Genomic DNA, 23432 nt, shown 5'->3' with positions numbered 1-23432 from the left:
AAGGCTACCTGTTCTCCATAGGCCTGAATGGGCAGTTAGAGTATTACATTATTATAATTCTAACTGACTCAGGGAACATGGTAGAAATTAGAGTTTAGTATGCCTGAACTCAGAATGATAAAATACATTGTTTAGTAAAGTTGGTTTTTACATTCTGTGTTTGAAAATACCACTTTTAAAACATAGGTATTTTCTTGCCTAACCTTTCAAGCCTGCCTCTGCTACGTTGTGTAATCCTTGTCTGGAGTTTGTGTGTGACAGTGCTGGGGGATTCCAGGAGACAGAATGAGTCAGCCCAGTGGTGAATCGAGATATCTGCATATAGATGGGAGGAAGGAGTTGCACCTGGGACCTGAATAGGGCTGTGCCCGCCCCCCACAGTGCGGGCTCCACCCCCTGTGGTGGTCTGATGTCTCTGCCCTGCACTGTGAAAGAAGAGAAGAAATCATGTCAACAAAGTGCTTCAGTGCTGTGCTTTCCCTCCACAATGCTGGCGCTACCTCCTGTGGGACGTCTGATGTTTCTGCCCTGCACTGTGAAAGAAAAGAAGGAGTCATGTAAACAGAGTGCTCCAGAACTGGTTTTGACTAGGCAAAGACCCCTCTGCCCTCAGAGGACAAAGGATTTTGGGGTATAAATATTGGGACCCTGATACCAAGAAATTTGATCACTTTTGGACTACAAGAAGAAACCTTTGCTGAGGAGAGGAACCAGAAGAAACTGAGGAGAGACTATCCATAAGCGGAAGTGCTGCTTGGGGGGTTGGCCTGCAGTGGTTGCCTGACTGCCAAAGAAAGGAGAAAGAACTTTGTGTGCTTTACTTTCAACTTTTGAAGGATCTCCAAGGGCTTGGAAAAGAGCTTGCCTCCTGCTGAAGTCTCAGGGACAACAGACTTTAAACCACAGCTCCCCAGAGTTCTTTGGAAGTGCCTGCTGCTGTTTTGGACCTTCTGAGGGACTGCGTGTCGCAAGGAGCTGGAAGCGCGACTCAACGAGAAAGAAGCATGTCGCAGTCGCTGCTGCTGCCGTCGCAACTCCGAAGGAGGGTGTCGCCTCTGCAGCTGTCGTATTGCACCGCATCGAGAGAAGCATCTCGCAACGAAAAGGAAGCGTGTCACTGCTGCTGCCTACGCAACTCCAAGGGAGGGTGTCGCCGCTGTAGCTGTCGTATTGCACTGCATCGAGAGAAGTGTCTCACAACGAGAAAGAAGCGTGTCGCCGTCACTGCTGCTGCCGACACATCGTGAATGTCTGCGCTGTAGCTGTCGTATTTCACTGCATCAAGGAAAGCCCCTCGCATCCACAGAGAAGCGCGCCGCCGTTGCATCTTGGATGTCGCCTCTGTAAATGTATGTAAATGTATAGGCATTTAGATAGCGCACTACTTACCCGGAGGGTCCCAAGGCGCTTCGACCGCTGCGAAACCCTTCCTGGCTTCCCTGGGAGATGGTCCCTTAATGGGTATCTCCAGGGTGAGACCAGGCATCCCCGGCGGTCTGGTGGGGCCGTTAGTGAAGATGAGGCAAGCTAATGCCCAGAGTTGCCGAGTGTGAACACTGATCTGAGTGGGCACCGAGGCGAGAGAATTATCGAGTCCGCTGACCCTGGTCCAGAAACCTGCCGCGCCGGGAATCGAACCCTGGTCCCGGGCCGTCCTCTGCTCTCGGGTCTGCCGCCTCTAACCAGTAGTTGTCGCATTGCACGGAAGCCTCTCGCAACATCTGAGAAGTGTGCCGCACAGAGGCTGTTTGCATCGCTGAACAAGGGTGTCGCTGCAGCAGCTGACTCATCGAACCGAGTCTTCTCGCATCATCGGAGAAGCGTGCCGCATCTGGAAGATCTTCACGTCTTTATTTCTTTGCACCCGAACTTTGCCGCATTTCCATCGCTGCAACATTACTTGTTGTGGAAGTGCAACGCATCGTAAGGTACATTTACGCAAAGTGTTGCAACTTAAGAACCGAACTGAACTAAGCTAAAACTACCATCTTAAGTATAGTATTGTGGATTTTTGTCGTTTAATGGTCTTGTGATAAGTCTATATAAAGAATACTTATTTTTTATATAAACCTTGTTTGGTATCCATTTGTAGTGTTGTTGCATTTACTGTATGTGGTCACAAATGCTTTACACACTGCCTGTGAGATAAGCCTGTCTGCTCGTGCCAAGCTACGAAGGGGGTGAGCAGGTGTTAATTTAGAAGTGTATCCCCTTTACCCTGACTAGTGGCAATGGTCCCTATTTGTCACAAGTACCTACCTGTGCCAACTAGAGACCCCAAATCTAATAGGCAGGTTCTACACTCCCGCCTCCAGAGCCTGCACCTTCATGCCTGGAGATTGAACGGGGCAACCTGAATTCTTTTTCTCTCCCGCCTGACGTGGTGGCCGTTATTTTACTGGTTAGGTGACACTCCACCAAGTCTATCTACTCTTACAGGTGGTCAAAATTTGTTAGATGGTGTGGAGAGAAATCTAATGATCCTCTGAAAATGCATCTTTCTGATGTTCTTTGTTTTTCACATCATTTGGCTCAGCAGGGTTGTGCTGGGGCCACTGTTAAGGGGTATTTGTCGGCTTTGTCTGCATTTCTTTGTGTGCCTGATGAGCCTTCTCTTTTTTTTTTTGTCAAAGGTATTTTTATTGAGATTATAAAGAAAGAACAGGAAAAAAAAAGAATCCATGCGACAATCCCGCACAATTTCCCACGCAGGGGGCAATCATAGAGGCAGGTGACAAAGAGGCATATAGTATAGAAAGCCACCGACATTTAGCCCGTAAGGACCAGTCCATAGGAGGCGCATGAGACTCCCCCAAGCATATATATAGATGCACCACAGAGTCGATGACGAGTCGGGGTGGGCGGCTTGCGAGTTCAGAAGACAGTGAAAAGTTGAGTATACTATAATGCGTTAGGCTTCTTGTTGCCTCAGCTATTGGCAGGGTGTCACAAAACATGAACCAGGAAACACCCCCCCCCCCCCCGTGGTGGTGGCAACATCCGCGCGTATTCATTCATCCAGTTATCACACTCAGACCTGAAACAAATGGAGGGCCCGCACCGTGGATGGGCATACTGCTGAAGGCAATCCCTTAGAAAGAATGCGGATCAAAGGGCCCCAGCGGAACATGATGTTCTTGAAATTACCCAAGAAGATATCCGCCATGCGCTCCATGCTCAACAGCTTCCATAATCTCGCATGCCACTGGGAAATCGCCGGGGCCTCTGGTTTCTTCCAGGCCGCGGCTAGAGTGATTTTGGCAGCTCCAATACACAGCCATAGTATCTAGTCTGATGTTCAAGATCTGGGTCCCGAAGGCCCAGCAGAATGAGCCATCGAGTCCGCAATCGGGTACCCCAATAGCTCCTTAATATGGGATAGGATCTCCTCCCAATATGGGCAGATGATCGGGCAGTCCCACCAGATGTGGCGGAAGTCTCCCAAGAGGCCGCAGCCCCTCCAGCATCTATCCGAAGAGTTCGGGAAGATCCGATGCAACTTGGCTGGGTACAAGTACCAGTCCATGAGAGTCTTAAGATGTGCCTCCCGGAGTTCCACCGAGTGATTGTGTGCGGCGGTGTCGCGCCATGGGTACGACCATTCCACCTCTGAAATATTGCGCCCAAAGAGTTCCTCCCAGAGTCCCATATATCTTGGCCTTGGCGATACGGCGGAAGAGAGAAGGAGGTTATAAATGAATGAGATGACGCCCTTCATGGTGGATGTCCGGGATAGGAAAGCCTCGAATGGGGCGAGCGGTCTTGTGGCCGCATCTCCGACTGCGGGCGACGTAGCCCAATGGAGCAGCTGAATGTAGTGGAAACGTTCAGATACGGGGACTCCGTAATCCCGCATGCAATTCTCGAAGGTGAGTGGGGTATAGCCATGAAACAAGTGCGTGAGCGCATGGCATCCCCCCTTCCTCCACGCATCAAAGGTGCCCTCCCGTAGGGCTGGTGGAAAAGCTGGGTTGAAGTGTAAAGGCGTGAAAGGAGATGGGAAAGACGTCCATCGCTCATCACTAGATACCGTATCCCACACTTTCAAGGTAGTACTGGTGGGGGTACTAATGTACGCGTTCTTGGGCCTATCCCTTAGGCTTCCACACCAGGTCCCATATCGTTCTCCCCGCCACACTTCTGTCCATATGTAGCCAGTGTTTCTCCGAGGTCTGTTGGGACCATTCCACTAAAACACGTAGCTGCGCTGCCTTGTAATATAAGTGCATATCGGGGAGGCCCGCTCCACCCTCTTTCCGTGGCCGGCGGAGGGTGGTAAAAGAAAAACGTGCCCGTCCCCATTGCCAGATGAAACGGAGCATTTGCGTTTTGAGGCGCCGGAAGAAGTCCATCTCCAGTGGAATAGGAAGTGCCTGGAAAAGGTATAAAAATTTGGGGAGAAGGGTCATCTTGAGTGCGTGAATTCTCCCCAACCACAATATGAACATCTGTTTCCAGCGGCCGAGGTCGCCCTGTACCTTCGCCAATAACGGGGGGAAGTTCGAGGAGTACAACTTCCCTATCGTGGGAGTTAAATGGATCCCCAAGTACAAGATGGAGTTGGAAGCCCACAACAGCGGTGTGAGCCGGCAGCAGTCGGTCCACCTCTGCCGAAGAGAGCGTGAGATTGAGAATATAGGATTTATCATAGTTGACCCTAAAGCCTGCCACCTCCTCGAAGTGCGACAAGGTGTCCTGGACGTGCGGAAGGGATTGAGCTGGATCCATAAGGGAAAGGAGAACGTCATTGGCGAATAGGGTAATCTTGTGTTGCTCTCCCGTAAAGGGAATTTATTTTATTTATTTATTTATTTTCAAAGTTTTATATAGCGCGAACAAGATCTTCGCAGATATCAGAACGCTTTACATAGAGGGGTACATGAGGGAACATAGTCAAACAAGTAAATCAATAGATCACACAGTCCAAATAGGTGGCTGCAAAGCCAATCATGTGAGTAATAAGACAACTCATACAAATAAGTAAAGGGGTCAAACATGTAGTACAGATCGGTGCAGGGTGTTAACAGAGTTCGAGATAGTAGTTCAAGTGTATTTAGCCATGAGGATAGCTTTTACTTCTTTTTTTAAAGAGTGTAGTGGGAGAGATAAGCCTGGTTTCGGGAGGGAGTGAGTTCCAAATCCTAGGCGCCATTCCTGAGAAGGAGCGCTTGTATGTTTTTTCCTTCCGGAATCTTCGAGGTTTCAGCAGAAGATTGTTTGTGCCTCTCGTGTTTCTAATTCCCCCAGAGATTGTCAATTTCTGAGCGAGGTAGCCGGGTGAGTTTAGGTGTACCGCCTCGTGTGTCATGCAGGCGATTTTCAGATGTATTCTGGCTTCAAAAGGCAGCCAGTTCAGGGATTTCAAGTCAGGGGTAATGTGGGAGTGCTTTTTTGACCCAGTGATGAGTCTCGCTGCAGCATTTAGAGAAGCTATTAGAGGTGCTTAGTTAGGGGGAGTCCGCAGAGGGCGTTGCTGCCGTATTCAATTCGTGGGACTAGTGCTTGTACTGCGGTTTGGAAGTCTTTGGCTGGGAGGTAGGGTTTAAGTTTCCTCAGAGTATTGATCTGGAAGTTCGCTCCCTTTGTTGCCTTGCTGATATGTTGCTGCATGTTGAGATTGGTGTCGAGTGTTATGCCTAAAGATTTTGCTGAGTCCACGATGGTGGATTGGACATTGAGTGCGGTTAGGAGTTTAAGCCAGATTTGAGTGGTGGATATCTTCGCTGGAGGTGAGATCAGAAGGAACTCTGTTTTCAGGGCATTGAGGTTGAGGTGATTATCGGCAAGCCAGGATTGGGTGCATCTGATCCTTGAGTTCAGGAGCAGGATGTCATTGGGGGATTGTAATTTGAGGTAAAGTTGGGTGTCATCGGCGTACATGTGAAAGTGTACATTGGATCTCCTGGTGCTCCCGTATGGCCAAAGTTAATGGCTCAATGCTCAGGGCGAAGAGCAGGGGGGAGAGGGGACAGCCCTGTCTGGTGCCTCTTGAATGCGAGAAAAATGCCGACAGGTGGCCATTAACCGCTACTCTAGAGCGGGGGCTGCTGTAGTTTTCCTTGATCATCGAAAGGAGTTTAGCCGAGAAACCAAAGGCCGACAGGGTGTAGAACAAGAAGCCCCAGTCCACCCGGTCGAAGGCCTTTTCTGCATCAAGGCCCACCAGAACCGCCGGAATCTTGAATGTACTAGCCTTCTCTATTAGGTGTATCACCCTTCTGGTATTATCGTGAGTCTGGCGTCCCTTAATGAATCCAGACTGGTCCGGGTGAATGAGTGCCGCCATCAGTTCCTGGAGCCTGTTCGCAATGATGGAGGAGTATAGCTTGGCGTCGAGATTGAGAAGGGCTATTGGTCTATATGAGGAGCATTTGAATGGGTCCTTCCCCGGTTTGGGAATAACCGAGATTACAGCCTCGGCCATGGATCCCGACGTTTCCCCGGCGTCAGCCATGCCATTAAAAAGGTGCACCAAAAAATTGAACAACTCGCTGGCAAAGGTCTGATAAAAAAGAGCCGTATAGCCTTCCGCCCCAGGTGCCTTATGGGGCTTGAAAGCCTTAATGGCTCCCAAGACCTCTTCTCTAGTGAAGAGGGCCGCGAGCAGCTCATTCCACTCTGAGGAGACCTGGGGTAGTGGGAGGGTGCTTAAGAAGTCACGTTGTTTCTCGGGGTCTAGGGCATCTCCCGTGTAGAGCGAGGCGTAGAAGTCACCGAAGAGGTCAGCCTTGACCTTGTCGCGGTGCTGCACAATCCCGGTTGTATCCCGGATACCCCCTATGTATTCCTTCACTCTTTGGTACCTGAGTTGTCAAGCTAAGTGTTTCCCCACTTTATTCCCTTGGGAGTAGGAGAGGCAGCGCAATTTCAGTAGGGTAAACTCCGCTCTATTATTATAATGAGCCCTAAGTTTCCCCCTGACCGCCGTCAGTGGACGAAGTGTCAGCCTAGAAGGGTTCTGTTTATGTGCCTGTTCAAGAGCGGAGAGCTCCCTTTCCAACTCCTCACGTTCCTTCCTCCGCAACTTATTAAGGTTAGCATTGAGTGCCAAGCATGTGCCCCTCAGAGACGCCTTAAAGGCGTCCCACGTGTTCAACACTGACGTATCTTGAACTGGGTTGCGATCAAAGAACTCACGGATGGCCTTGCGGAGTCCCTTACATGAGGTCTCGTCTCGGACAAGAGAGGCCGGAAAGTACCACTTGCGCTGGCAGTCTCCCCCTGCCGTCCATTGGAGGCAAAGAGCGAGCAAGCTGTGGTCCGAAAGCGGGAAGATTCTGGTTCCGCGGATGTCTCCTCTAAGGGATTGACTCAAAAAAATGTGGTCTAAGCGGGAATAAGAGTGGTGAACATGGGAGAAGAAGGTGAAATCCCGAGAGTGGGGATGGAGAGAACGCCAGCCGTCCACTAGCCCCATGTCGCCGATCAGTCGCTGCGTCTCAGCGGAGAACAGACTAGTATCGGACCTCTGTTGGTGAGAGCTATCTAACTCCCTATCCCAAACCAGATTAAAGTCCCCCATTAAAAATAGGACCCCCTCGACAAAGTCCTCCACCTTCCGCAAAAGGTCCTGAACATAACCATTTTGGCCTACATTCGGAGCATACAAAACCAAAAACGTGCATAGTTTGTCACGAAGCAGGCCTTTAACCATGAGCCAGCGGCCCTCCTTGTCGCTACGCATCCCCAAGGGCTGGAAGTGGAGGACAGAGCGGAAGAGAAGGGCCACTCCCCTATGCTTCGTGGGGGCGGATGATCTGTAAATAAGGGGAAACTGCTTAGGTTTGAGGCGGGACTCGTCCTTCCGCGCTAGATAGGTCTCCTGAAGGCCCACCACATTCAACTGATGATCATTTATATATTTCCAAACTTTCTGGCGTTTCTTTAGGGAATTCAAACCTTTCGCATTCCATGTTCCTATAGTGATCGACATTACAAATTAATGTCCCCCTCCTTCTCCATCAGCAGACATACACCGATCGGCCCAACCCCCTCCCTCCAATCCCGCCACCGCCCGGATTGCAATAGTGCGCAATAGTAAGAGTCATTACACAGAGCAGGATCCAGGATAGTGTACTCCGTCCAACAACCCGGTTCTCTATCCCCACCCCCCATTCCCCCCGGCGCCGCCCCTCCACAATCCAACCCCGTGCATCTGTTGATTCCACCCTACCTCTCCTCCCCCACCCGCACCAGGACACCAGGACCACGCAGCCATCGAAGCAGCAGACTCGTCACAGCGGACTCTCAGCGCACCAGAACCCAATCTTGGTCGGTCAGAACGCAGCCACACAACATACCACAAACTGGAGGCTGTATACCTCCACACACCTTGGCCACCACCACTGTCCCCCCAGCCCCCTATCCCCCCCCCCCTCCCCAGGCTCCCTCCCCCTCCCAGACCCAGGAACTCTACCAATAAACCAACAGAAGACAATGAAACAACTAAGAGTCTCACAAAAAAGCTCACCATGAACAACAGAGGAATGGACAATCCCAGGGTGTGGACGTCCGTAGGAACCCTCAAGGGGCGGGGGTCGTGGCAACAGTTGGTATTCCCCCAAAGCTCCGGTCCGGGGTGCCTTCCCAAAAGTACATAAGTACCGACGGTACCTGAAAGGGAGGTGTCCCTCCGACGCCAACCAACCTTCTCCCTGGGCTCAGGCCGCTCCAGAGCTGTCCTGCGACTGAGCCTCCGTCACTGTCGCCACCAAGGCAACTGATGCACCTCTCTCCTGAAGGCTAACTGTGGGGTCCGGCCTCCTCGATGCAGCCGTCCGTCCCACTCTTTGCCAGGATTGGGAGCGCCGTCTCTGTCTCGTCAGGGAGCCCCCTCCTCTCGGGGAAGGGGCAGCGTCATCCAAGCCCAGGAGGGTCTTGGCATCCTGCAGGGGTCTGATTTGAACCAACCTATTTTGCCATCTGAAGATAAGGCGAAAGGGATGTGCCCAGGAGTAGGCCACATTCTGATTGCGCAAAAAGGCCGTCACAGGCTGAAATTCACGCCTCTCCTGGAACAGCTGGGGGCGATGGTCCCGAAATTGCAATGAGGAAATCCCACAAGCTTTCCGAAGGATGCGTTCCTTCAGTTGGAAGTCGTGGATGCAAACTAGGATATCAGGGGGTGGAGCCCCCCCGCCTCTCGGCAGACCAACTCTATGAACCCTGTCCATACGAATCTCCTGGAGATCCTCTTCTCCCAGGATCTGTAGGAAGAGAGCCTCCACATAGCCCGCAAGTCTCCAGCTTCCCCGTCCCAGGGCACGGCTGAGATGCGGATGTTGTTCCGGCGAGACCTGTTCTCCAAGTCCTCCGCGTGGGCCTGGAGGTCTAAATTCTGCTCCGTAAGCCGGATTACGTTCTGCTGGAGCTGGTGCACCTCGCCAGCCAGACCCAAGTCATGGTCCTCCAGTGTGACCACTCGCTCTCCAATGCCATCCACATCCCTCCTCACCTCGCGAAGATCTGAGGCGAGGTGGGAGCGGAGCTCCGAGATGTCCTCCTTTATAGCAGAGAAAAGTTCCAGCATGAAAGCCTTAGTGCGGGCGCATCATCGTCCTTCTGTTTGGGCGAGGCGCGGGTACATGGTGATAACGACTGTTGGGCTCCCCTCGGTGGAGCATCCGTGTCCGGCTTCTCCTTACGGGGTTTGGTGGACATTGCGCCGTCTCCGCCTTCCCCACTATGCCAGACAGAGTGTCAGACCCGACTCTTCGCCGTCGGTGCAAATCACTTATAGCTGCCCCGGAGCGCCGCTATGTTCAGCGTCAGGGTAGCACTGTGGGGCCCTCAAAGCACCCTGCCGCAGCAGAGCCTCTCAAACCGATAGTCCAAAGAGAACCGTTCGAGTGGCGTGTGATTTTGCGTTCCATGCGCCCCCAAGAGCATCCGGACTGTGGAGCAGCTGAGAATCCCCTTATGCAGGTAGGGTACGCCTCTCCAGCAGGGTGGAGCACCGTCCACCACAGCGGCAGGGAATCACTCCAAACAGCCCGGGGGGGCAGCGCGAACCCCACTGGCCTACGCCCGCAAGCGATGTCCCCGGCCGGTAGATGCGGTCCACCCCACCCAGGGACCAAGTGATGACGCCGCTGCCGTCTCAGCTCGAGCGTTCAGCCCAGGCGGTTGTGGCTATCACCCGCAAGAGAGGCAGGGGGCCGCCGTGGGTCACCGCACGCAAGTCCCGGGCCGCGATGCTGTGGCCCACGCAGGCGGCGGTATGAAGCCAGCCCCGGGAGGCAGGGGGCCGCCAAAGGTAATCCAGGAGCTCCCAGCCGCTTCACTCTCCAGCAGTCCGCACCTCGGGTCTATAGGGGGAAGGCACCACCATGCCGGAAAAACCCCAGGCACGAGTAGCTCAAAAGAACGGGTTCGTGGCAAGGCCCCGTCCCCGCCAGTCCCCGCACTCACGATTCGCCCGGCCTCTCGTTGTGACCTCACTCTCCGGCGTGCCTCGCTTCCCGGCTGCGTCTGCAATGGTGCCTCGCCAAGATCAATTGGCCCTCCAGGTTCCGTCAGCCTCCCTCACTCCAGTGGCAGCGCACCACCAGGCGTCCAAGTCACCACCTCCGTCTTCAGCTGTGGCGCAAGGCCCCTTCTCAGGTGGGCCCCGAGGGCTGGGTCGCTCAGGCCTGTAAGCGGCCCAGGCCGCGTGCGGGCCCGTGCCCCAGGCTATTCGTAGTCTCCAGGAGGCAGCCCAAGATGATCGACACTCCGGGGGGGGGGGGGGGGGGGGGGGTCCGATCTCCTGCCCCCACTCCCCGCACTCAGGCGGCAACACCCAGCGGGGGGGCTTCAGGCAGTGTCCAGCCCTGCCGCCTCAGCCCCGCACAGGCCTCAAAGCCTCGGGCTCTGGAAACACCCGCCTCTGGTCCCTTTCGCTTTCGGCCGTAGCTCCGGTTCGTCAGGCGGGCCGCCTCAGCTGCGGCCGTCACGGCACCCGCGCCGTCCACCGCTCAGAGCTAGCGGCCGTGGATCCACTGCCAGGCACGGGCAGAAGAGTTCAGGCGGCAAAGCAGAGCTAAGGTCCCCGCCGCCTCTCTACTCGCCCAGGAGCAGCTCCGGTAGCCGATCAGCGGACAGGCCACAACACCCAACACCTCGCTCCGGGCACCGGGAGGGACCGGAGACCCACCAATCGAACCCCTGCAACAGCGCGAAGCCGTCTCAAGCCGTCCCCCAGGTGAGTATCGGCCCGGGGAGGGTGCTTTACAATGCTGTTAGGACCTAGGCGCCGGGGGGACTCGGAGACACGTCCTACTCCGCCGCCATCTTGGTCACGCCCCCCCAGCCTTCTCTTTTTAAGTATCCTATAGTCTTACAGTTCATTAAGGGGCTTACTAACCTATTTCTGCCCACACCTTTTTTTATGTCCCAGTGGGATTTGAATCCGGTGTTAACTTTTTTAATGAGTTCTACGTTCTAACCTCTCCATAGTTGTCCTTTGAGACTACTGATTTTTAAAACAGTCTTTCTAGTGGCTATCACTTCGGCTAGGCGGGTGAGTGAGCTCTAAGCTTTGAGTTCAAAGCCTTCTTTTCTGACCATACATGCTGAAAGGTTGGTACTCAGGACCAAGGCTGCTTTTCTGCCTAAAGTGGTCATTCCCTTCCACCTAGGTCAGTCCATTACCCTCCCAACTTTTTATTCTCCTCCTCACCCATACGAGGAGGATGAGAGGCTTCATCGTTTGGATCCAAAGAGGGCGATTAGCTTCTATTTGGATAGAAAAAAGGACTTTCATCAAGATGATCAGCTCTTTGTTGGATATGCTGGTCGTATGAAGGGCAAGACAGTGCACAAGCGCACTTTATCCAGGTGGATCATCTTGTGCATCAAGATATGCTACTTTCTGGCTGGTAAGGAGCCTCCTGTAGGCATTAGAGCTCATTCCACCAGGGCTAAGTTGTCTACTTCTGCCTTGTCCCTTGCTTGGATTCTGAGGTGAGGAGGGACGGCCATTTTGCGCGCTCTTTTTCACAAGGCTTTTTGGTTTAAAAGGGTGGATACCCTCCTCTGGAATTTGGACTGCTGTGGGATTCTATTCATAAGGTGAGGAATCCACAGGCAGATGTATCCATCAGAAGAACAAGGTACTTACTTCGGTAAAACTTTTTCTGGTGGATACAGTATCTGCCTGTGAATTCCTCACTGACCCACCCTCCTCCCCGTTGTCCACCTTTTTATACGTTAAAAGATGAGGTATTGGTTAATTGATGTATTTTTGTGTACTCAAGTCTTTATTGCCTCTTTTTTTGTTTATTGTTGGCTTGTATGAAATGTAAGCTTTCTTATTTCTTTATACACTGAGTGTATTTATGTGAATTCTGTGTACTATATATACATTGTGTCTGTGGTTGGTCCGCCCGTTTTGCTTCGGTGGCACAGAAAAAATGGGTGGAACAGACGTCATCACGCCTACGTGGTCTTCTAATGGCTTCGGTGATGTCCTGCGGAGCCACGTGCGGAGCCATGACGACCTCGTTGGCACAGAGAGCTAGGAAAAATTTCTGCGGAATGCTGGCGCTGGGGATATTCATAAGTTGAGGAATCCGCAGGCAGATACTGTATCCACCAGAAAAGCGTTACCGAAGGTAAGTAACTTGTTCATTAGTGATACATTCCTTACTGCCCCACCCATCCTCCCCCGTTCTGCGAACTGATTTCTAGGGTTAAGGTAATCCCTTTCAGGGCCATAGTTTCTTGGCACCAGTGGTCAGTTTCTTGCATGGCTCTGTGTTCCTGGCGCGGTATGTCGTGTACCGAACTGATGTCCGTGCGCATGGGTGGCGGCTGTGTAGTCTCCATGACATCATCTCGGCGCTTACGACACCTGCGATGGACGCGGAGCCGCACGACTCCACCTAGCGACGTGCAGGGGTACTGCTGATCCAAAACGTTCCGGATCCAGTCTGACGCCTGGGAAAATTCTAAGGTAAGGATCCTATCACTGACTTATGTCTCTTACAGATATAGTGTTGCACAAGTAGTAACTTGTGCAATGGTTCACAGGTAAGTAAATGACTGTGGGAGTTAACGTTCTGGGGTTAGTCTCAGGGGTCCCCCAGGGTCAATGATTCACTGTTATTGAACCCTCAGCTGCACTGGGGCAGCCGGGTGCAGAGTGTTGAGACCCAATGTTATCCAATGGGGTATATAGGGGCCTCCGCTTGGTGGCTGCTGGCAAGCAGGCCACTGGGTTGTGGGAGCAAAGCTACTAGGGTTAGGGCCAGGGCAAATGAGGAAACAAAGGTGCTCAAAATGTGCACCCTCAGCGGCACTGGGGCGGCCGGGTGCAGAGTGCTGTTTCGACCTCGGCGCCCTGTTTTATATGGAGAACCTCAGGTTTGCAACAACACTGCAGGCACAGAGATGAAGGACTTCTGGGTGCGACTACCACTTGGAGAGGTAAGTCGGGAAGTTAAGGGTTGGCTAGGCACCTTCGATTTGGGCACACAAGACCGTGGGGCATCCGGTGCAGGGGTGCCTTTTGGGGTCAGATCTTCTTACCAGCTCCTGGTCACGGTTGGGGGGGGGGGGGGGGGGGGGGGGGGGGGGCGGGCAGTTTGAACAAATCCTGTGTTCACAGGAGATGCAGTCTTTAGAAGTGAAGGCAGGCAGGTCCACCGGGTTCCTTGAGTTTGCTGGCTGCAGGACACACCAGGATTTCGCAGGAGCAGGTTCGAGAGGAGACAGACCTGTATGGATGGGGCCAAGTCAGTGGGGATCGTCCTCTTGTTAGCTCTGCACGGCTCTTTGGTCCTTCTTCTTATCGTTTCTGGAACTGCTTTCTTGGTTCAGGGCTGCCCCCCTAAATACTGTATTTAGGGGGCATTTTAGGGGTCTTGAGGTTAGTAGCCAATGGGCTACTGACCTTAGGTTGACTACACCCTTGGTGTGCTCACCCCACATGGGGGAGTAAGCACAATCCCTAGTCCTGATTGGGGAGTGCCTGCCATCTGCAAGATGGCTAGCACTGGAGAGTGGGCTTCCCCTCGCCTCCCCCACTTAAGCGGTGGAGTTCGCAGAGGTGGGCACACCTTCTAGGCTGCCTAGTTTTTCCCGCCTGTCTTCCCCCCGAAAGGGAGGGTAGACAGGAAGGGGGCCTGCTCCTGATAGCAGGAGACCCTGGGGGTCGCATTACAAAGGCTGCAATGCCTTTGAAGCTCCCCTGCCACAGATGGCTCTTCTTGGCCTGGGGGAGGTGTGAAAACCTCCGCCCAGGAAATGCTTTGTTTCTGGGCTCAAGGAGCGTAGGCTCCCACCTTAGGCGTCCAGAAACATGGCTTATGGTGGCTGGCTTGTGTGTACCAGTCAGGGAACCCACCAGAGGCTGGTCGTTTTTCAGGGGGCATCTCATTAAATCCCACACTGGCATCAGTGTGGGTTTCATGTGCTGAGAAGTTTGATACCAAGCTTCTCAGTTTTCGGTGCAGCCATTAGCGTTCTTTAGAGTTAGTAATGGCAAGCTCCCAGCACTATATACTCTTATTGGCAGTACTGCACTTACAATGCCTAAGAATGGACTTAGGCACTGTAGGGGTACCGGGCTCATGCACCTGTACCCTCACCACTGGCATATGGCACCCAGCTAGAGGGGTGACTGGTCTATGCCAGGGCAGTGGGTTGTAGGCATTGCACACAGGGATGTGTACCAGGTCGACTCTTTACTTTGTTCTGCACTTCTTTACTTTGTTCTGCATCAACTCTTTACTTTGTTCTGCACCAAAACACGCAGCCTGAAAAGGCAGTGTGTGTGTAAAGGTACAAGGCCTCTAAGGGTGGCACAATAAGTGCTGCAGACCTTAGAGTTCTTCCCTGGTCACAGTGCCCTGGTTACATGTGGTACCATTTACCAGGGGCTGACCTGTGGCCAGAGAAGCCAATTGGGTTAGTTTTGGGGAAAGAACACAGGCCCTGGGAACCTGATTGGCAGGGACCCAGGGCACACCAAGGAAACGTGCATCAGTAGTCTGCCAAAAGGTGGGGGGGGGTTACTGCACCAGAAACCCACTTTCTTACACAACCCGGTCACTACACTTCTAACATATGTCACCCTTAAGGTAGGCCCTTCAGTCCACGGGCAGGGTTCATGGTTCTAAGTGTGTGTGTACCCTTGCATGAGCATAGGAGTCCCTACAAACCCCAGACTTCATTTTCTGGGTTTTGTAAATGCGGGAAAGCCATAATAAGGTATGAAGTGGACACTAACATTTGACTGCCTCGTACTTGGATCATGTTTGGTATCAAACATGTTGGAATCATGCAACTGCACTAATTCCATTATTAATTGCATGATACCCTGTATTGGGGGGCTCCTTAGAGGACCCCACACACCTACCTGTGTGGCATTCCATGGTCTGATTGCCTGCCCGCGCTGCTGCCGTAATGAGCTTAACTCGGGCACGGGAAGCTGAGCGAAGGATTTCATGCAAAGGAACCACCTCTCTTTTAGAATTGGGTAGGATGAGGGCGCTTCGAAGCGCCACCAGACTGCTTTGAAGAGCACATTTGGTGCCCTCCATAATCCAGTTTTGCCTAGTTCCGGGGCCCTTTGTTCCCACTCTGGCCCTAAACTACTACACAAAGGGCAGGGGAGTGAACACCCCCTGTCCAGCTCCTCCCTAGGGAGGTGCCCAGAACTCCTTCAGGTGGCCGCTTGATTTTGCCATGTTGAATCTTGGCCCCTGGGAGCATATGACTGGCTAGGACAGCTGAGTAGCGTCCCCGACCCTCTCTGATAGGTGGGTCAACAGAGAAGATGTCCTTCCTGTTTCTTAGGGTTACTTAAGGGCTCCCCTGAAGGTGGGTCCTTAGATTCGCTCCGACACAACTTCTGGAACCGACTGCCTGCCGCTGAAGATGGTGGTGTTCTTTCCTGTGTGAAAAGTTGACTGACCGACATGATGCATGCAACTGCTGTACACCTTCCTGGATAAGCCTGAGTTGCTCTCCACAGCTAACCCTTGAGAGCTGTGGCTTTCAGGGACCTAAACTCTATCACCAAGGGTTGGTTGGACTCCGTGCACAGTGTGTAGGAAAGTGGCTCTATATACACTGGACCAAAGTAAGGTACAGTGTGTATGGAGTCCCCAGAGGTTTGGCAGAGGCTAAAGTTACATATAACCTTACTCTCAAAAGTGGTAGCTTGGTCGAGCAGTAAGGCAGCATCAGAGGACGTGTAAAGCATTTGTTGTACCCACTCAGTCAGCAAATGGTCTCACACACTCAAGAACTGAACTCTAGGCCAATGGTTTTGTATCAAAAGATAGTTGTTTTATTTTAGAACCAACAAGGTATCAAAATGTACTTTCTCAGGATGAGTTACTTTAGTTAAATACTTCTCAAATAGGGAATAGACTTTTTGAATGCAATGGTTACAGTTTGTTGCTATAGGCAGCACAATTTCAAGCACAATGCAACATTGAGCTCAATGGGAATTCCTGGTTAAATGCCATTAGTTACTTTGTAGATTACTTTTCTAACCACAGGACTGGATCATAGATTCAGTCCCGGGACATGAGCTGTAAACAGTTAAGTAAAAGCATTTTGATTGCAGTAGTGATTTTTAAGGAGTAATATTGTATTTTAGAAGTTGACACTTCAAAACTTTTTCGGTTTAAATTACCAATGTTATCCTATGGAAGGAAATTCAATTTGCTGGTAAAGTATGTTCACTTTACTTTTGTAATCCAGTACTGGACTCCTCGGTTCAGCACAGGGGCCTCTATCTAAAACAGTTAAGTAATTACGTTTTGGTAGTTGGTACGATTTTTAAAGAATATTTGTAGTTTGAAAAAATCGACACTTAGAAGAAATTTCACAGAAAAACAGTCAGTGGTTTCCTATGGAAGAAAATTCAGCTTACTTGTAAGTATGGTTAAAAGTACTTTTCAGGGTTTGTGCTGTGCTAAAAGGTGCAGCACTGAGGTCTCTCCTGATAACAGGTGAGTAAATCTGAATTCGCTGTTTTAGGTGAATATTTTAAAGTTCCAAACTCCACACTTAGAAGAATTTCCAAGTGAAACCAGTCAATGTTAGCCTATGGAAGAAAAGTGAGTTATTGGCTTGTAGGTATGTACTTGACTGGCAGAGTTAAGGTTCTGGGCATAGACTCAGGGGTCTCCCACAGGGTCAGGTAGGTACAGTTGCTACACCCTCAGCGGCACAGAGGAAGCTGGGTGCAGAGGTAGGTAGGCCCAATGTTATCCAATGAGAGGCAGGGGGCCTTTCGGTTGGTGGCTGCTGGCTAGCAGGCCACGCAGCTGTGGGAGCTTGGCTTCCGGTCAATTGCTCAGGGCAAATGGGGAAGTAGGATAGGACAAAGATTGCCCCGCCAGCGCACTCGGGCGGTTGGGTGCAGGGTGCTTTTGAGCCGTCGGGCGCTCCATGTTATTCAATTGAGATCTTGAAAAGGGAAAAAAGGCTGCAGGCTCGGGACGGTGGATTTTATGGAGCGACCAACATTATGAGGGGTAAGTTGGGATCTTGAAGGGTAGGTAGGCACCCCGAAGTTGGCCACAGGAGGACGGGGGCGCCGGGTGCCGGGGTGTATTTGGACGTTGGGAAATCTTAATCTCTGCTGGTCGCGGTTGGAGGGGTCCCTGGTTCTGAGTCTGCAGGCGTCGTCTGGGTCGTCGAGGAGGGTCTTTGGGCATTGGATTCCAGGTCAGAATCGCCGGGGAGGGGGCGTCATCAGGGTCTTTGTCCACTCGGGCACAGGTCAGGCTCGGCAGGTGCAGGGTGGTTTGGACTTGCGGTTCCTGTCTGGCACAAGGGGTATTGCTGTTTGAACAGAGCCACTGCTAGTGGGAGTCCCAGTCTCTAAGAGGGTCAAGGCAGGCAGGTCCTCCAGGGTTCTTGAGGTTGCTGTCCGCAGGAGACGCCGGGATTTAGCAGGAGCAGGTTCCAGGATTAACAGGCCTATGGGGCTTGGGCCAAGTCAGCTGGTGTCGTCCTTTTGTTAGCAGCTGCATGACAGGTCGTCTTCTTCTTGGTCTTCTTTCTTGTTTCGAAATCAGGATCTCAGGAAGGAAGGTTCAGGGTGCCCCTAAATACTACATTTAGGGGCGTTACAGGTAGGCGAAGGGCAGGGACCAATAGGTCCTTGTCCTTGGGGAGTACACCCCCTATCCTGCTCCTCTCCTGTGGGAGGGGAGCAGGAGCCTATCTCTGATTGGGCAGGGCTCCCCATCCTCAAGATGGCCGGAGCCCGGAGTTGTGCTTCACCTCGTCTTTCCCACCTGATAGGTGGAGTTGGCACAGGCTGGCACACCCCCTTTCCTCACGTAGGGTTTCCTGCCAGTCTTCCCGCCGCGGTGGGGGTCAGAACTGGTGGGGGCCAGTTGCTGAGTACAGCAAGTGGTCTGGAGAAGCTCACAAAGGCGGTATGCCTTTGAAGCTTGCCCCTTCCCATCCTGGGGGAGGAGGCCTAGCACCACGCACAGGATGTGCATTGTTGCAGGCCCAGGAGAGCGGGGACTCTCCACCCAGAGGTCCAGCAACAGGTCTGCTGTGTGGCAGCCTAGGCAGCCTCTCAGACCAGATGTGGATTGAAGGTTAGGTTTCAGGGGGCATCTCTAAGATGCCCTCTGTAGTGCATCTTACATTAAATCCCACACTGGCATCAGTGTGGGTTTAATGTGCTGAGAAGTTTGATATCAAACTTGTCAGTCTTCAGTGTAGCCTTTATGGTGCTGTGGAGTTCTTAATGACAACCTCCCAGCACCATATCCTCTTAATGGCATCACTGCACTTACAGTGCCCCGGAATGGCCCTGGGTACTGTAGGGGCACAGGGCTCATGCACCTGTGCCCAATCCACTGGCATAGGGCACCCAGCTAGAGGGTTGACTGATGTATGTCAGGGCAGTGGGTTTGTGGGCAGGGCACACGGGGATGTGTGCCATGTCGACTCTTTGTTTAGGTCTGCACCAGGACACTCAGTCTGCCAAGTCAGGGTGCAAGGGCCCTAAGGGTGGCACAATAAGTGCTGCAGCCCTTAGGGGTCTTCTCAGGTCACAATGCCCTGGGTACCTAGGGTATCATTTACCAGGGGTTGACGTGTGGCCAGAGATGCCAATTGGGTTTAAGCTTCAATACAGTTTTAGGGAAGGAACACAGGCCCTGGGCACCTGAATGTCAGGAGCCCAGGGCACACTCAGTCAAAGCACATCAGCAGTTCAGCAAAAAAAGTGGGGGCATACCATGCAAGAAAGATGGCACTTTCTCACACATTGCCTCTGCATAGGTGGACACTATTTACTGAGCCAGCCTCCTACAACAGGTTTCCATTCTGGTACCATGCAAGCCTGTGGGTGTTCAAAGTCTCATCGGGCATCTCAACCAAAGATTTGCGGATATATGGGAAAATCAGAGCCTTGCTAGAATTTAAACCCTGATAGATTATGAGGATAATCAGAGAGGAAACTTTTGTAGCCCTCATATAATGAGAAGGCTTCTTTAATTTGTCACCAAAGGGGACACGTGGATATTTTTTTACAGGACAAGTAGATTGCTAAAGCATCATTTCCGTTTGGCAAATATATATTTTTTTAAATGACACAACCCTGCACTGTGTCTGATTGACAAAGTATCCTTGTCATGTCCTTTTTATAAGGATTTTTGATACAAGGGCAAGTTTTTCAGCTTCATAAAAGTATTGGCCTGTGGGGGTAATGTGCTTTTTTTGTATAATACTTGGAAATGTGTATTTGGTCAGTTTGTTCCCCTTGTTAATATCTTGATATCATTTTCAGTAAACATTTGAGATTAGTCTTTCAGAGTGCTTGCTGATGCATACTGTACTCTTCTTGAAATAATCTAAATATGTTACATCTTTTAATTGTCTGCCTTCATTGTGCTTCTCAGTTAAAGACTCCAAGTGATTGTAAAGCTAAACTGCTACTCTTCGATTCTCCTCTACTGAGATGTTCAGATGAAACCTCAGCTGCTTGGACAAATGGAACTGAAAAGGTGTCTTCGTTTGAATCATGTCCTCCTGTGGGTTTTGATCTAGACCTGGATGAATCCTCTTTGAGTGCTCCAGAAAATAACTCATCACAAATGGATGCTTCCAAAGAGGTCAGCAATGTTTCAGCAAGGTCAGGCCAGAGCACCCTGGAATTTCATGATGCAGAGTCCCCTGAAGAGTTTGAAAGAGGTGGTGTTGTCGTAGCCAGTAATCCACAGTATTCTGCATTAGAGAGGACTGCTATGTTTCAGAATTCACATGGACAAGATGTGATGCCCACAAATGAAAACCTGGACCATCAACAAATGAACAACGGACAGCTTCACAGTAAGTTTATCAAATTATAAATCCATTCTCTAAAGTTGCTTTTTTTCCTTTCTGGAGAACATTAACATTACGGTGGATGTCCGAGTCTCTGCTTTAGCAAAGCATATAATCAAAGTAGTTTAAATGCCCAGTTTGTGTCAAACAGATCACCTGGCTTCTTAAAGTGCACCTTTTTTTATTCACTAGTACGCTTCTCTAATTTGCATGATTGTGTTTCAATATGCAGCTGGGTATTTTCTGCCTCTGTTTTAATATTAATCATGTTTCTGATTTCGAACTAATGCATCTAAACACCAATGTACTGCATTTGTCAAGTTTTTGGAAGCTAACGTTGACTTGTTAGACAGTTGTAGACTGGGATCAAACTGTTGTATGCACATGTTCTGTTGTGACCATATTGCAGCTACTCAGTCTCCCAACTAAATCTGGGTCAGTCGGCAAACATCCACCACACTTTGTCACTTGGAAGCTGACAATAAAATAGTTTTGCCCTTCACTGCATCCTACCCCTGGTGAGCCTTTCTGTTCTGGACATGCCCCCTAGACACAGTGTGGTATTGCATTCTGAACCTTGTTTGCTCCCCCCATGTGACCCAAATCAGATACCTTGGCCTAATATCAGAGGTCCCTGACTAAGTAACACCAGGATTTTCTAACAAGTTTCTTGTACTCACTCAGTAAGTTTTACCCCTGTGATGTCATGTTGCCCAAAGAAGATCCAGGGGAGTTGCTGTGGCTGGAATTGTGCTGGAGATTATGGTGCTTAACATTTGATTTGGTTTCCTCACGGCTGGCTAACTCTCCAGAATCTAAGCCCTCTGTCTTTCTTGCTCCAGGTGCAGAGGACTCACAAGTAACTTATTGTACACACACATACTCTGACTTTGTCTGACCATTGCAATTTGTGTTTATTGGGAAAAATATTAAATGAGAGCAGATTCTGCGAACTGTACCTATTCGTCTGCAGAAGCAGGTAAAGACTTCTTGCACCAGATTCCTTACCTTAGAATTATCACCAGGCGTCAGACTGGATCCAGAAATGTTTCTTCAGTAGCTCTCTTGCAGGCCGGTAGGCAGCATTGTTCGACTCCATGTGGTGATGTGCGCGATGCCTATATACGCTCGACCTCAGAGCACTGACATTCATTTACTTTTTTCCTCGCCTGTCAGCACAGATCCGGAAAGAGCTATCCTATAGTCCATTTTTGACTAACTGGTTTTAGATGTTTTGTTGTTTTTTTCCTTCTTGTGTGGTAGAAATATCATTAAAAAAGGCCGGCTTCAAACCCTGCCATGCCTGTCACTGATCGGACCTTCATCTATTTTGCCTTTGGTGCCTCGAACATGACCACAACCCGAAGGGTTGCTGCGCTATGAACCCCGAAGGCCTTGAGGGCGCGATCTCTCAAGCTCCTTGCAACCCCACGTGCAACGCCGCAGCGATTCAGATCCTGGTCAAGAGGAAGGTCCTGGGAGTGGTCGCTGACTCCATACTCAGTTGTCGGGCCATTCAGGTAAACCCGCTCCCCCACGAAGAAGAAGTTGAAGCGTGCTTCGACTTCACCTTGTCTGTTGACCAGCAAAACGAGCCATCATTGACATTCAAGGTCTGGCTCTGCCATTGAGTCTGACGCCGTCTCTCCGCCTCTCCCAAGTTTTTGGAAGCTAAAGCTACCCCAAATGAACTACAAGAGTTCTGGGAGACTATGCCACTCATATTTGGGTGGCCCGTCCCCTCCGGTGTTCCTTGGGCCCACTGTTCCATGAGAGGCCCCTACGGGATCTACGCTGGCAGCTCCAGCCCCCGCGACAGTCGGGCCCCAGGGATCCACCAATGGATCCGTATTTGCGCTGGTTGTGCCATCTCTACTTTCTCCAAATTACGAAAAAGAGTACCTGGATTCCCACTTTTTAAATTTCAGAAAACCACACTATATTCTTTTAGCGGTTAAGTTTTATTATTCAACCTTTTATTTTCTTAAATTCGATTTTTTTGAATTGGACTCTCTTCCATTCTTAGAGACACATACAATTTATACAATAACACATTAAATACACATATATACAAATATTTTACTCCGAAATTAATTTCGCAACAATCACATACTTATATACACCAGTTGCTCCGCTTTTCAATTCAACAGAAACTGCTACTTGGTATAATTCATCACTACAAGCAGCATGTCAAATAAATATTTGCCAAATACCATATCACAATAAAATTAATTCTTTGTGAACTGTGGGGATGTCGTAGTTAATCGTGGAACAAATGCCCTTAATTAAATTGTTCAAATCGTGAAAACAATCATGAATAAATGCCGACGCGTTTCCGGCCACGCATATATTCTTCACGGGCTTTCATCAGGGCTTTCTTATTATAGGCGAAAGAACGCACACTAATGTGTGGACTGGAATCTTTTGTGACCGGATAGGCAGAAAAAAAGAAAAGAGCCATGACCAGAATATCATCTGAATTTTATACAGGTACGATGAGCTGATGGCTTAGCAAAACGCACCCTTTAAGTAAACAGATAGGAGAATACCACAATGCCATATTTTCTTCTCAACAGAGCCGGCCCCAGCCCTTGATCCCCTGCGCTCCTACGCAGTGTGATATATGATGGGTGTTCATGAAGTAGGAATGGACACAAGGTAGGCACTTGACCAGTGTTCGTAGTCAGAATCATGAAATAGAGTGTAGCACACATTATGAATGAACAAGAACCTTGTTTCTTGCAGAATGATTGCCGCTGGCTGCTACCCACGCTTTGGAAATTATTAAATATCCTCTACTTAGGATTCACCTAGAAGGTTTGTGAAGTGGCCTTCTAGGATGGATAAAAAGTGCGAGAAAGGTTCGAAACACTGGTGCTGATTAGTTTTTTCTCATTATTTTTTTCTCCATAGATCATTCATCTTTTGCCTATAATAAGAAAGCCCTGATGAAAGCCCGTGAAGAATATATGCGTGGCTGGAAACGCGTCAGCATTTATTCATGATTGTTTTCACTATTTGAATGATTTAATTAAGGGCATTTGTTCCATGATTAACTAAGAAATCCCCACAGTTCACAAAGAATTAATTTTACTGTGATATGGTGTTTGACAAATAGGCAAATATTTATTTAACATGCT

At 50.5% G+C, this 23432-nt stretch overlaps 1 protein-coding gene across 3 annotated transcripts in view; it reads left to right on the top strand.

Annotated features, from left to right (window-relative positions):
* Window positions 1-23432, top strand: part of AHCTF1 (AT-hook containing transcription factor 1) — a 1100496-nt gene that overhangs the window by 562786 nt on the left and 514278 nt on the right. For all 3 annotated transcript variants that reach the window (XM_086927206.1, XM_086927204.1, XM_086927205.1), the window contains exon 29: window positions 19869-20298. In XM_086927206.1, coding sequence (XP_086783332.1) covers window positions 19869-20298 — 430 coding nt within the window. The remainder of the gene's footprint in view (window positions 1-19868; window positions 20299-23432) is intronic.

Source organism: Lissotriton vulgaris, chromosome 6, assembly GCF_964263255.1.
Source record: "Lissotriton vulgaris chromosome 6, aLisVul1.2, whole genome shotgun sequence".
NCBI lineage: Eukaryota > Metazoa > Chordata > Amphibia > Caudata > Salamandridae > Lissotriton > Lissotriton vulgaris.
The sequence above is the reverse complement of the archived record's forward strand: the minus strand, read 5'-3'. Positions and strand labels throughout refer to the sequence as shown.